The 15,315-nt window shown below is 32.9% G+C and overlaps 1 protein-coding gene and 1 non-coding gene across 2 annotated transcripts; one reads left to right on the top strand and one right to left on the bottom strand.

Annotated features, from left to right (window-relative positions):
* Window positions 1-3,854: 3,854 nt before the first annotated feature.
* On the bottom strand, window positions 3,855-3,928 carry TRNAK-CUU (transfer RNA lysine (anticodon CUU)). The gene has a single exon. It is a non-coding gene; the product is annotated as a tRNA-Lys (tRNA).
* Window positions 3,929-9,486: 5,558 nt separating this feature from the next.
* Window positions 9,487-12,119, top strand: LOC132619703 (F-box/LRR-repeat protein At3g26922-like). The gene is made up of 4 exons (XM_060334545.1): window positions 9,487-9,602; window positions 9,749-10,919; window positions 11,001-11,192; window positions 11,717-12,119. Exons 2-4 carry the CDS (start codon window positions 9,768-9,770, stop codon window positions 11,930-11,932), a joined length of 1,560 nt encoding a protein of 519 aa, XP_060190528.1. The 5' UTR covers window positions 9,487-9,602; window positions 9,749-9,767; the 3' UTR covers window positions 11,933-12,119.
* Window positions 12,120-15,315: the final 3,196 nt, after the last annotated feature.

Genomic DNA, 15,315 nt, shown 5'->3' with positions numbered 1-15,315 from the left:
CTGAGTGCTATATATAGGGGCCTTTCATATAGAGGAAGAGGATGCAGTGAAGTATTCTATATGCTTAAGTTTTAAAGTTGACACGCTTGGCGCGGACCACGTGTATTTCTAATTGATTCAATATTGTAATGGTCCAATTATTAAAGGAGGAAGTGGTGGTTCTGTACATCCAGCTTTAGTAGAGTCCCTTAAGTCATTGTCACTCATTATAAAATTTGACATAGTTTTTCCTCTCCTTTCACGTGGATCGGATATTTGAGGCCTATTGGTATTTGGAACTCACATTAAGCTAAACTGAGAAGCAGTGTTTTTCCAACATTCACATTACCTTTTCCAACGCTAAATTATCCGGTAAAGGAAATATTGCCTGATCAACGATAATATTAAGCATAAATTATTGACGAAGGGAATTCCTACAGAAATTATACCGTACATTTGCAGATATGAATCCATCCTTCAACACAGAGGAATATAAAGCCAACTTAAAATACTACGTACTTCTGACGATGAAGTAGGACTCGATCGATCTAGTTGTTTTCCCTAGAACCTGCTGTAGCCAAGGAACGTACTGTTTGGAAGCAAAAAAAAAAAAATAGGAGTAGTACGTTTTTGTGCGTGGTCTATTTCTTGCCACAGAATAGTAATACGTGCATTGTTTTGTCTTCCTCAAACTTCTTTTAGAACAATGATTAAAGCTATAATTGCATTAATTTTATACTCCATAAAAGTTTTTTTTTTTTTGAAAAGTTACAATTACTTTAAAAGGCTGCAGAAGGTAGAGGAAAGGTGCAAATAAAAGGGTGGCTAGCTCTCTGTTGAAGTTACTGACCAATTGAACATCTCCTTCATGGCAGGACCTGCCCCAGCTTACTAACCACCTTAAAAAATAAAGTGGGCCTTTTCACAGCAAGCCCTAGTAATATGTTTTAGTATACCGAAAACATCTGCTTGCATCGATTGATTAGTCTACACTTACATTGATTTAAAATCATTTACATCGATTGATTAGTCTACATATTGTTATGCATTAGCTTGGTGTAATTCATATAATTAAATATAGGCATAGACACTTTTGCTTAGAGGGGAGGATGAGTTGAGCAGGATCTTATGTATATTCACCAAGTTTAACCAAATTCATCATTTTGGCACGGAACATAGACATATGTGTAAATAATCGCTAACATTTCTATAGACTTAAAATTTATACCTCATAGTGTCAAAAGTGCATTGGGTTTATTGGTGTGAATATAATGGTTGAAGTTATCTAATTTAGATCTTGAATTCGCCTCTTGAAAAATTGCAAAACGAATTTTAAGACTTATAAATAAACCTAAAAGAGAAATTAGGACCCATTTGGCCATAAGAATTATTCACTTTTTTTTGGATTTTTTTTTCACTTTTTTCAAAAATTAGTGTTTGGCCATGAAAATTCAACAAAAACCTTGTTTTTCACTTTTTTCACAACCAAAACCTTGTTGAAAAAAAAAACTATGGCCAAACACAACTCCAACTCCAAAACTCCAAAAAAAGTGAAAACATTTTTGGTTTCTATGGCCAAATGCCTACTAAGAGCCCGTTTGGATTGGCTTATAAGTTGCTTATAAGCTGTTTTCAGCTTTTTGAAGTGTTTGGCTGGCCAGCTTTAAGTCATTTTGTGCTTAAAATAAGCTCAAATAAATAATTGGACCCATTTGACTTAGCTTATCTAAAGCAGCTTATAAGCTGAAAACGACTTATAAGCCAAAAAAAATAAGTTAGACTACCCCAACTTATTTTTTGGGAAATCTACATGGTGTGGCAAACATTAGAAGTTATTTACATTTAGTAGCTACATTTTATTTTAATTACATCTCATAACTAAATTTTGTATATCAATTACACAATGTAACTAATGCCTTTTAATATATTTTTCTTCCCACTGTATCATTCTTTTACCTCGACCCTCTCTCTTCTCCTTTAACTCTCTCTCCTTTAGCGACCCTAGTTCTTTCATCTTTCTTTATACTACTTCAATGGAGTAACTTTCTCGTCCTTTACACGAAAGAAAGCTCTTCAACACCATAGTAGAGTTACTAACTGTAAGCAATGGCTGAACCAACTCCAGCGAAAACGAAAAGCAAGGTGGAGATAAATTCAACAACTCCGGATCTCTCTCTCTCTCCCTTTTTCTCAGATCTGCCGAGATCATCAGAGCATTTGTATTCATTATTTTTGAGTTTTTTGGTTAATTTTTTAGATTGTATTTATTTTATTGTTTTGTATTCAGTTTTTTTTGGTGTTTTTGTTAATTTTTAGTGTATCTATGTTTTTATGTATTCAATTTTTAGTGTATTACTCGCTGCCTTCACTAAAAAAAAAATTGTATGCAACAAGTTGAATACAATATTTTTTGTATTTATGTTGTTTGAATACTACTGATTTTTAAATACAATAAAGTGAATACAATGTAAAAGTAGTTATAGATGAATACATTTGACATGAATACAGCTGAGTTGAATACATATGACTTGAATACAGTGAAAAGAATTTTTGAATTTTTTTTATTCGTTGTATTCATGAATACAGCTAGGCCGTTTTATGAATACAGCGAGCCATTTTTTGAATACAGCGGGAAAACTGTAGTCACGCAATGTAAATATTGAAACTGTAATTATCGCAAATTTTAAACCCCCAAAGTGCAGTCATTTATGTAAAATTCCCTTATTTTTTTTAGCTTATAAGCGGTTTGCAGCTTATAGGCATGAGTCCATCCAAACAGGCTCTAGGTAACACCAAAAGCAAAAGTGATACTCCAACACAAAAAAAAAAATGATTTTTTTATTTTTTTATTTTGGGCCTGGGGAAAGGGGGTTACAGAGAAGTGGCCAATTACTTTACTCTTAAAATCCACAAATCAGATTTCTCTTTAATTTCTTCTTCTTCTTTTCTGAATTAATTTGCTAACGAAAGAGACATATATACTAGACTATAGGACTCTCTTTGATTCACTTGGCTCCCAAAAGTTCAGCGAAGTTTTGAATATTCAGGCACTCATACAGTCCTCTTTCTATATATACCTGCAAATAAAGGAAGATAAAATAATAATATAAAGCTATTAAAACCCACTCAAAACATGACCATGTACCATGCTATTAATTAAGCTTGGCACAATATGGGGAAAAAACAAGTGTAAGATTTTTTATTATTTGTTTGAAATTAAAGTTATTGTTCAACTCTCATATAAGATATTTGAATCTCAAAGTTTCTTAGCTAGCAGGGACACATAACATCTGTTAGGCAAAGATTGATCTAATAAAATGAGTAGAGCTGAATTTTTTAATATCGCTTATAGTGGCCCTTTTACTTAAAGGGTGTTCACTTATCCAACAGTGCTCTGCAATTCAGTATGTCTAGATGTTAATTAATCTAAAAGCTTCATGATCAGGCCTTTTATTTTGAACACATCTGAACATAAATTAAACAGCTGACCCTCATCCTGTATAATCTTCTTACACTATTTTTAATAACCATAATGGATTAGGGAACAAATAATATCCACTAATCATACTGAACATGCAGTTTTTGTTTTAAAAGAAATGTTTGTTACGTTTTCTGTATTTTGCATAACTTCTTACATACTACTGCTATAAAATATAGACTCCCTCTATGATTGAACCCTACTTTTGTAGATCTGTACAAGAGCCACCCACTATTTTCCTCTTCTTTTTCCTGGCAGACCATAAAAGAGTTAATTAAAACTTACACGAGCACGAGGAAAAGAACAACACTAAAATCCGAATTCCAGTGAGTTGGATGAAATGAAACAACTATAAAAATATGATTTTAAAAATATGACAAAAAAGCTTAAAATAAAACGCCCACCGTGGGGCTCGAACCCACGAACCACAAGGTTAAGAGCCTTGCGCTCTACCAACTGAGCTAGACGGGCTTGTTGTAACGTATTCTGAATCTAACTACATGTTATCTGAAAATACAATAAAAGTTGATGCACATAAAAATATCGCGGAGCTAACGCTTTGTGCTTTTAGTGTTTTCTCTTTCGTCCTTAGTAGGGTTGGGCGTTCGAGTCATCGGATTGGATATGAAATTTTCGGTTTGGATATTTGGTTTTCGAATTAAAGAAATTACAATTCAAATCCAATCCAAATAAATTCGGATTGGATTGGATATTTTAAGTTCGGTTTCGAATTATTCGGTTTGGATATTTCGGATTTTCGGATATGAATCTTGAGACTTAAGGCAAACTTATTAGGAATGAAATTCATGTGTTAGTTCCACAGAGGTAAATCTAAATCTTAATTGCTCAGTAAAAAAAGCCTTCGAGTTCAATTGTTCAAATTAGGATTAACAAATCCAAGTCATGTCCAACATAGTAAATCCATACCAAATTAAAGCATTCTGGAAAAATGGAAATGAGCAAAATAAAATCTGAGTAGTCATCTGGAGAAATAACAAAGAAATCTGCCGTGGGTGAGACTTTTGAGACTTGAGAAGTAAGAAAACCCTAAATTATATTTCATTTAGTAGAGAATTTATATTGGACTTAATATTTTAATGGGTAGGGCCTCAGGTACTAATATATTGGACCTTTAGAAACTAGACTTATTAGTCTTGGGCATATATGATATAGGTAGGCCTAGATATAAGGTATAAAAATTTTGGATTTTCGGATATCCAAAAATCCATAGTACTAAATCCATATTCAATCCGAAATCCATAAATTTTAAAAATAAAATCCGAAGTCCAATCCATAATCCAAATATCCAAACCAAATATTTAAAAAAGTTCGGATTTCGGGTTGGCCCAAACTATGCCCACCCCTAGTCCTTAGTCATTCAACCTTGCAATTTTTTCTATCAATTAACGCTTATTATAGAGATTTACTAGTAAGAACTATTTCCTCTTTTCTTATTAGTTTGTTTCGAGAAAAATGTTACATTTCTTTATTTGAAAATAATTTAACGCAACTTTAAATTTCCCATTATAATTACTCTTTCGAAAAGAATGTCACTTTTCTTTTAAAAGCTTTATAGACTTATAAACGTTATGACATGTTTAAGATCATAAATTGCAAAAGTCTTTACTTCTTTCTTAACTTTATGTTCAGTCAAATTATGTCACACAAAATTAAAAGAGGATTACCTTGTAACTTGCATTGTAAGTGATCTAATTGTGTAAAAGATTTTACACCGCCAATGAACATAACTTAAACCCAATTAGCATGGTTTTTCATCAGAAAATGGGAAGTCTATTCCAGGCCAAAGCATGTGCATTATTGACTTTGTCTTCCAAATGGTTCTTTTAGAACGGTGATCCTTTTGAAGGCTGCCTTGAGGTGGGGAAAGTCCACCGCCTTTTTAATTTGTCAAAACTTAGTGTCGTTCATCTATTATTTCATGCCAAGATGTTTGCCTGTATTTTTTTATAGTATAAAGTTGTTCTTCTTTCTCCACAAATGATCAACATAGGCTCCTCTCTTCCTACCCAGTCAAATTGTGTTTCTTGTATGCGGATGTCATAATCTAGAGTTTGGTAGGTCTAATTACCAAAAGGAATGGGAATACAATTCTAACACTTCAAGTTGGGATTCATTGTTGGTATTGGTACACATCTTCTCTTTATTTCTAAAGTTTTTATGTTTGATCCAATCAAACTCTCTTTTAATGTCGGGAACTTCCACTAATGATCTTGCCAATCAAATAGTTTAATACTAGAATAATTGTACCTATAGACGCCCCTGTTTTTATCGCATGATATATTTTCTAATTAAAATTCATATTATCACCCATTTTTCAGTGAATTGTATTTCAATAGTGTACAAAATTATGTAAATTATATCAAATTCAGCACTTTTACCTAAATAAAATTGTATAAGTTTTATCAACTATCTTTAATCAACTAATTTAAATGGGCTCATAGTCCTAATGGAGATTGCATTAGACTACAAAGCTTAGTGAAAATAGTTAGTAGCGCACAATGGTGATCTTATGCCATAGCTTTGCTTGTTTAATCGGCTTTCATGTTATGTTATATTATGTATTCTAATAATAGCATTTCACTATAGTAGCTAAAAATTTTCGAACAAACTACATCCTATGGAAACGTTTGACTGTACAACATCTTTTGTCAAAAAACTGTTTAGTAACACATTGTAGTGATTTTTCATTTCAACTTATTCTTTGTTAAAGTTTTTTTTTTTTTCCTTGACCCCTAATGAAGCTCCTATATGAAGGTAATTCTAAACTATAATAGTCAAAAGTTGATAGATAAATTTAGACTTGTTTTCATAGAATTTTGAATATGCGGATTTCATCATTTTATGTTAAAGCTCCGTTAATATTAAGGGTAAACACAAATTGATTTGCTTAAGGCATAAATATACATAAACCTCAATGTTAACCTTGTTACTTGTAGCGCGAATATGTTTTATTGTACCGAGCACAATATATCTGTATTTGTATCCAAATTAAATTATCTGAGCAATTTATCGCAATATCGCTCAATAGACTTCTACTTGGAAGGGAAGATGAGAATAGAGAAAGAAGTGCGCTTATACATAATGGCAGTCTTATTTATGATTATTTCTCCACGTAAATAAAGGTGTAAAGACAATTAGGTTTTCCTTAACAAATTGTAAAACTTTTACAAATCTAAAAGACAAAGTAACTCCGAAAGCAAAAGCGACAATAAGGAAAGAAAACTGAGTTTTTTGGGGGTGGGGTAGAGTGGGAGGGTGTGGGGGGTTGAGTTTACAGAGCAGTGGTCCATTATTGAACTCTTAGATTCCACAAATCAAATCTCTCCCTTTCCTACCTTCTTTGTTTTTTTTTCCTTTTCTCTTCTCAATTATGTAGTTTGCTAGCAAATTACACATGTCTAATGTCTTATAACTAGGGGTGTACAAAGAAAACCGACAAACCGGACCAAACCGATAAACCGAGTCAAGCCGACTAATGATTTGGTTTGACTTGGTTTTGTGTTAAAAAAAAAAACCGATCATGATTGATTTGGTTTGATTTTAGCTAAAAAAAGTCCAACCGAACCAAATCAACCCCACATTACATGTATTCAATTTTTAAAATATTTTATATCCAACCTGACATTACATGTATTCAATTTTTAAAATATTTTATACATACAAATATTTATTTGTAATGTAATTTATAAATATTTCTTAATTTTTTCATAGTTTTTTGCCTTTTATCATATTATTTCAAGCTTGAACTTAAAATTTTGAATGTCAATTCAATATCACATGGATGTTAATAACTGAACTAAAGTTTAAACCAACTCAATACTAATACTAACAAAAGAAATTCAATTATAACACTAGGAATGACAATAATGTTGGATATCTAATTTTTAGTTTTGCATAATTGATTTAGAGAGTGAAAATACATAACTTAACTTTACATGTATGGAGCTGAAGGAGTTATGAGACTATTTTCTCACAAATACAGATATATTGGAGGAGGAGATAATTGAAGATCGCTGATCACCTAATTCTATGTCTTGGACATTTCCTGGATGACTTGTTTTGATGATGTACTAGAGCACGTCACTCAGTACATGTACTAGTGGTAAGATATAGAAATGCATCGCGCATTTAAACTCTATGGATTCAAAACATTTAAGGTTCTTTGCGTTGAAGTCATTATATTTTTAAAATTATGAGTTCAATCTGACCATTTGGTTCAATTTTAATAAATTTCTACACAATAAATTTATGCTTCACGGCGGAAGTACTGGAACCCAGTTTCGAAATTCTACATCCGCTCCCGGGAAGGTAGTATTCAAGTTGCGAGCAAGCTGGCTTAGCGACCTGATTAATGAGAATACATGTGCGCTAAAAACATACGTGTGAAGGATTTCAGTATGAAGATTGAAAAATGTGAGTTGAGGGTCTCCATTCATAAACTGTGTTTGCAAACTAAGATTTTCTTGTAAAATCTGTTCAAACAAAATCTTTTTTTTTTTTTTTTCAAAATCTCACTTCAACAAAAAATGCCACCCTAAAGCTCTTCTTAAAGACAGCTTTTACATTCTTTTTCTTTATGTTTAACTAATTCAGATGTTTTAATCCATAGGCTCCAGTCTACTGGAGTTGAACTTTCATTTGAGCATATAAGTAGTAACTATATCTGCAGCATCAATTGATATGAGCCAATGGTAGATGTTCCTTATATGTGTAATGCTGCCACTTCTGCAAATTGCGCTCATGTCTGTCGATGAATATTCATTGTGTAGTCATTGTTAAAGAATGCGAACCATACCAGGGACCGTCTCAACCTCCTTAGCTATGTTGTTCAGATTCTTCAAAATGTCGTTGCATTCATGTCTAATCCTTAAAAAATGAGTAATTTTGAAGGATCCGACACACATCTGATAATACTTTTGAAGAATTTGAGCAATATTATGTACTAGAAGAATTTGTTTTATGGAAGGAAAAACTTGAAGGAAAATTGGCATGAATTATAGAATGACATAATACATAAACATGTCTTTAAACTTGGCCTCAGCTAACAAGTAGGCCCTCCAATTTTGGGTGTGCACAAATAGGCACCTCAACTTGTATAAACTTTAACACTTAAACACAAATGCTAACGTGGGACTGACGTTGCCCATAAATCTTGGAGGTGTCTAGATGACCATTTTGTAAGTTGGAGTGTTCAACTAACAAAGTGGAGACAAGTTGAGGTGTCTACTTGTGTACACCCAAAGTTGGAATACTTGCCAGCTGAGGCCAGGTTTGAGGGTCTGTTATGTAATTGGCCTCAGCACACAATCACTATGGTTACAACTAGTGAAGAAATGGGTGAACATAACCCTTTACAATTTGAATAGAAGAAACTAGGATCTTTTGTATCTTATTTTTAGATTTCGTATGCGTAAAAATAAAAATCTCTTCTAAGAAAAATGTAAAATAAAAAATAAATTTGTAAAGGACTACAAAATCAAATGACTCTTGAGGAGGAAAATTCTAATTTGTAGATCTAAGCACTAAATACAACAATATGCTTGAATCTTAATAAAATTTTAGTAGTTGAGCTTGCAAAACACTAGTTATTCTAATATAAAGATAATACATAAGAGTAGGGTTCGTATTAAACTCCAAGGGCAACGTTTGCAATCAAATACTCCTATGAGATTGCAAAGCACTTAGACCGGAGAGGTATTACAACGTAAAGTTTAATCTGCTATTACAGTCAAAGTCATTTTAATGTGTAAGTTTTATCACTATAATTGGTAAAGTTAAATAATTTTACTACTATATTGCCGTTACAAGAACAGATAAAATCATAATTCAGTTACTTTAAAACAAAAAATAGTTCAGTGACTCAATTGTTATAGCAGGAAAAACTAAATTATTTTAATAAGTAATATTAATTAATAGGTAGCGTTTTGTGATGAAAAAAATTAATTCTATCACTTCACTACTATTATAGTGGATATAGTTGGGTGATTGTGCTATAATTAACCCTAAGAAGTGCATCAATGTAACCGAATTGGCAAACTGAAAATCCCATAAACCACTCACTCAACTTATACTACTACATTTTTCTTTACGATGTTTGCACATCGGCGCTCTATCCACAAGCCAGGTAATTGCTTTAATTTTCACACACAATAAGAGAATACTACTATAAATCAATCCCCACTTTGGTCTCTGTTTATATTTGTTTTTCTTATGGGGTTTGGCCTTTTCAATTCCGAAATCCATTAACAACTTGTGAATCATCTGTGGCAGGCACCTTCATTTGCTTGTGATGGAAGGGACAGATCAAATATCCAAGCTGCCAGAGCCAATTTTGGATCACATTCTGTCTTTCCTTTATATTAAAGAGGCTGCTAAAACTAGTACATTGTCCAAGGTTTGGAATAGTGCTTGGACTTCCCTCTCCTGCATAGATTTTGGTGATAATTATTTACATAAGTCAAAAAACATTGTGGATCAAATTCTTGCAAATCGGCTAAACCAAAAGATCTTTATAAAAAGGCTCAAGGTAAATTTACCAAATTATCGGTCCAAGGCTGTGGACGATTGGATTAAAGTACTGGTAACCTGTAATATCAAAGAGTTGTTTTTAGATGTTGGCGTATACACTTACAACAAGTTTCCTGAAGCAATCTTTGCTGCCAAATCTCTAAATGTGCTTAGTTTACGCGGATTTAAGCTCGAACTACCCTCTAATGGCGTAAAGTTTTATTCTCTGCGAGAGTTACACCTTGATGACTCATTTTTGGACGAACAATTACTTCAAGCTCTATGCGCGATTTGTAGGGATTTAGAAGTTTTGTCTTTCAAAAGATTTCATGGACTAATCAGTTTACAAGTTGCAGGAACTTTATCTAAACTGAGTAAGGTAAAGTTGCAATTTTGTCCTCCTAAATTCAAGAACGTTGATATTGTAGCACCTAATGTTAAAGATCTTTACATTAGCTCATTTGGTCTGGACCTACATGTAATTGAGATAACTGCTTGCAAATCCATAAAGCGTTTGAAGCTCACCGCTGTGGCTGTCAGTGACCAATGGTTAGAGAAACTTCTCCCAAATCTACCGAGCCTTGAAGTCCTTTACTTAGATCATTGTTTGTCCCTGAAGATTGTGAAGATTTCAAGCTACCGGCTTAAGCTTCTGAAAGTATATGCATGCTATAATTTAGTCGCGGTTGATTTGGATGATGCTCCTAGCTTATTGAGATTCTCCTTTGATGTTCATCATGGGAAAAAGAGACTCTTGGGCTATTTTGATACCTTGCCTATATTCAAACTGAAAGCTTCGCAATTGCTGGAAGCTAAGATCAAATTGATCCCAGATCCAGAAGCCCTTGACACTCATTGGTACTCTAAGCTCACAGAGTCTCTTGGTAACTTTAATAATTCCAGGGCTATTACACTACGCTGTGACTATGACGAGGTACGTGCAGCAAATTTTCTCCTTATCATGCCTGAAGAAGCACTTCTGGATTTCTCATTGTTCTTATTTTTGTTTGTGCAGATGATAGTTATACCAAAAGACATGAGAGAAAACTTCCTTCCTCCACTTTATGGTACTAAGTGTGTGCACATAAAAATTATGGACCGGATGAATTATTCAGTTGAGGACGTAGTTGATAGTTTGCTTTGGATTTCTCCTCAATTGGACACCCTATCTTTTGACCAGGGTCGAAGCTTAAATAGCCTGATCAAGGTAATATGTTAGCAGTGGCTAAGATTTCTTGCACCCTTTTTCTTTATCTAAGGTTTTGTTGCAATTAGTTTCCTTTTGATTCATTATTTTAGTGACAAGGCCTTCATGATTGGTTTAAAATCTTTTGTTTACCTAACAGTCCAATAATGAGAAGATTAGACTCCCAAAACCTAGAAGTTAGTTATGTGAAATAACTACAGACTAGTCATTTTGAGCCTTTTATATGGATTAGTGAGGTTACAAGATTCTTGTGAGCTATTAAAAGTTTTTATCTATACAATTTTTAGACAGTTCTATGTGCTCTGTCAACTCAAGAAACAGTATTACCACAAGGTATTAATTCATAATACCTGGGAAGCAGGGACAAAGATTCTACATGCTGATACATGACATATTGACACTATTTATAAGCTGATATCAAAGAGGTTTAACCATTTCTATATTTTTTTTATGATTGATTGCTTATGAAGACATTTATTACATTTATTACATTTGTTACTGTTTTGGTTTTCCTGGTTTTGTAGTTTACCTACAGAGATGTAGCTAACGAAGACGTGAAACCTTGTTGTGCATCTCTACCTTGGAAATGTTGGAGGCATGAGTTAAAGAAAGTTACATTGCAAAACTTTACACGTACGGAGCTAGAGAAGCTGAGAAACTATTTTCTCGCGAATACAGATACTTTGGACATAATTGAAGATCCACGAGAATGCAGCTCTGCTCTTCACTTCAATAAATGACCTTTTGAATAAGTTCCATGGTTTCTTCCATGGCGTCTAGCTAATTTAATGTTTTGAATAAATTTATTGATGACTTGTTTCGATGATGTACTAGGAGCTGCGATCTCTTGTGGGACATTAGTTTGCAATGACTGTTTTTCTTTTTCTGGTTTTGAAGTTTCAAACCTTAAAGCAAATTATCCTAGAACACTCTCATTTTGTTTACAATGACATTCTGGATTTGGTGTCAGATCATGCATACCTCATTTTTCCTAGGATAACTTTGCATATATACATCAATTACAAGTTAAAAACTTGCAAATATCAAAGTTGGACAGACAAAGTGCAAGAGAGAATACATCTTCATCTGCAGACTGACACTAAGTGTGGTAGACTACATATTAAATGACGGAAAAGAAGTGAAAAAATTTCAGCTAATTGAAAATCGAGATGAATAGCTGTACTGAATCATCTGCTTAAGTGGAACTACCCTTAAGCTTTAGCAAGTGTCCCATGACAGGGAGCAGCTCCAGAAAAGCGATACTACTACCACAACAACAACAAACCCAGTGAAATCCCATAAAGTGGAGTTTGGGAGTGTAGAGTGTATGTTACCTTACCCTGTCTTTAAGCCTGTTAACCGATTTGAACCGGACCGGATCGGTAACCGGTTAACAAACCAGTCGGTTTCCGGTTAAAAAATCGGAACCGGCCACCAGTCGGTTCCGGTTTACCGGTTAAAAACTCGAAACCGGAACCGGTCCGATTCAAACACGTCCAAAACCTCTTTTTTTTTGTTTTTTGTTTAGTATATATATATATTATAGTATTTATTAGTATATTGTAGGTATATTTACATATGTTATATAAGTTTATAAGTAAAGTTTATATATTTATTGACTAACAAGCTAAGAGCAAGTCAGCAATACAGCATATATATATTAAGTTTTATGCTTAAGTTATACTGCATATATCTAAAATATAGTAAGAATATACTTATATATATATATCAATATACTTATGTTATATAACTTTTATATATATATATATGTGTTTAAGTATACTATATATACTTATAACTTATATATTATAACTTAAGTTATTTATAGCTTAAATTTTTTTCTAAATTTATAAATTCGTATATACGTGTATATGTTTAAATTATATGTATACTATATATTATAAGTATATTCTTAGTATATTTTAGTTATTTTTCAAGTATATAACTTTCTAGTTTTTAATTTAAGTAGATATATATTGTAAGTATATTCTTAGTATATTATAGGTATATTCCTAACTTAATATAAGTAAAAATGAACACAAGTAAATAGAAGAAAGCTCAATGAGCCATATATTTTATTCATTCTTGGATAACATTTATTTGCAAGTTGTAGTTTTTTTTAACTTGCAAATAATACATGAGTTGCAAAGAAATAGTAGAATAATAAAATCACCAATTCTCAATCATTTGGTTAATTGTCCCCCATATCATATTCGGCCATGGAGATATCTTCAAAGTCTTCCATTTGTTCCGATCCACTTGCTATCAAATCTTCAATCTCTTCCTCTTCGCCTTCCTCCGCTTCTAAGTTTTGGTTGCGTCGCTCCGATCTAATCCAATCGCGAATGCACACTAGTACTTGCAAGCTAAGCCGGATAATGAGTGTCTATGGTCTCCAATCTATTGTCTTCCTTGGCTAAATGCACTCTCCGGAGCCACGGTTGATACTTGAACCGTAAAGATATCTCGAGCCATTCTTGAGAGTATCGGATGACTTGCCTTGTATTTCTTCCACCATGCTAAGACGTCCAACTTATCTAGTTCCTTGATATCCACATTTGACTGCATCAAATAAAAGTTATATTCATCAAAGTTTGCACTACAAGAAGGAGTTGGCTGTGAATGTAAAACTTTTAAATGTGACAAACCCGACAAGCCCTTTTTGCTACTTTGAGAAGTAGTAGGGTGTGGAGCAACGGGTGTAGCATGTTCTTCCAAATTAGAATAATGAGTAAAAATTTTTCTAAATTCGTCATCAATAGCGAGTTCGGCTTCAGCTAAAGATGGTTGAACGCCCTCTTCAATTTCTAAAAATGTATAAATTTGACTAATCAATGCTCTAGTATAAGACACTTTTAAACAAGGATTTAAAAGAGAACCCAATATAAATAAAGTTGGGATGAAAAAAAATACTTCTTAAATTTTGTTGTCATATCAAAAATAGCCACCGGATTTATATTTATACTCTTGTAAAACTCTAGCTATTTCCGCTAAGTAGGCTAAAATTTCGGTTACCGTGGCATAGAATTATTTAGAAAAAACAAGAGTTGCATTATAAAAAATTTCTAAGAGTTCAACACATTCCTTAACATCTTCCCAATGCACAAAATTTAACCAATCATCATTATTAATATTATATTTGTTGTGAACTTGTTGTATGGGAATCCTATACTCATATGCTTGTTGTAGCATAATGTAAGTGTAGTTCTACCTAGTCTCAATTTCTACTTGAATTTTCCTAGGTCTAAGGTTATTTTCCACACAAGCATTTTTAAAAGCTCTAATTTTTCCCCTATTAGAACTACAAAAAAGAAACGCAACCGCATCTCTAACTTTTTGAATAGAATCGTCAAAACGCACAAGATCATCTTTAACAATTAAGTTTAAAATGTGACAACTACATCTCACATGAAAAATATTTTTTAGCGGAGGGTTTAATTCTCTTTTTAAAAGACCAATCGCCTTTGTATTATTAGAAGCATTATCTAAAGCAATACAAAGTATTTTTTTATAAATGTTAAAAAATCTCATAATAGTAGACATTGAATCCGCTAAACATTTTCCATCGTGACGACCTTTTCCTTCATCATATAAAAAAGATATAATTCTTTTTTGCATAACCCAATTGTCATCAACCCAATGACATGTAATAGCAAAAAAATCTAACTTGTTAAGACTAAGACCCAAATCAGCGGTAAGAGAAACATTACAATTTAAAGAATTAAATACATGGCGCAAATAAAATCTATATTTTTTATACAAATCTATAACATCCGCTCTACAAGTACTTCTAGGAATACCCTCAAATAACGGATTATAACAACGTTGAATGTAAATAACAAACCCCAAACCTGAAGGAAAGGAAAATGGTAAACAATCATCAGCTACCATTTTAGCTATTTCTACACGCTCTTTTTTCTTGTCATACTTAAAAATTTTACCGGTTCGTGGGTCTATCGTCATTTGAATACCCCCCACATTTGAACCTATTTGCTCTCCCTAAACATCCATATGTTTCTTTCTCATATGAGCATTTAGTGTACCTGTTCCACCATCCTTACTAGTTTCTTGCTTAAAATTAAATACTTGTCCACATAGGGTACATTTAGCTGTTTGGCTTTCC

Source organism: Lycium barbarum, chromosome 1, assembly GCF_019175385.1.
Source record: "Lycium barbarum isolate Lr01 chromosome 1, ASM1917538v2, whole genome shotgun sequence".
Lineage (NCBI taxonomy): Eukaryota > Viridiplantae > Streptophyta > Magnoliopsida > Solanales > Solanaceae > Lycium > Lycium barbarum.
This window is presented reverse-complemented; position numbering and strand designations above follow the sequence as displayed.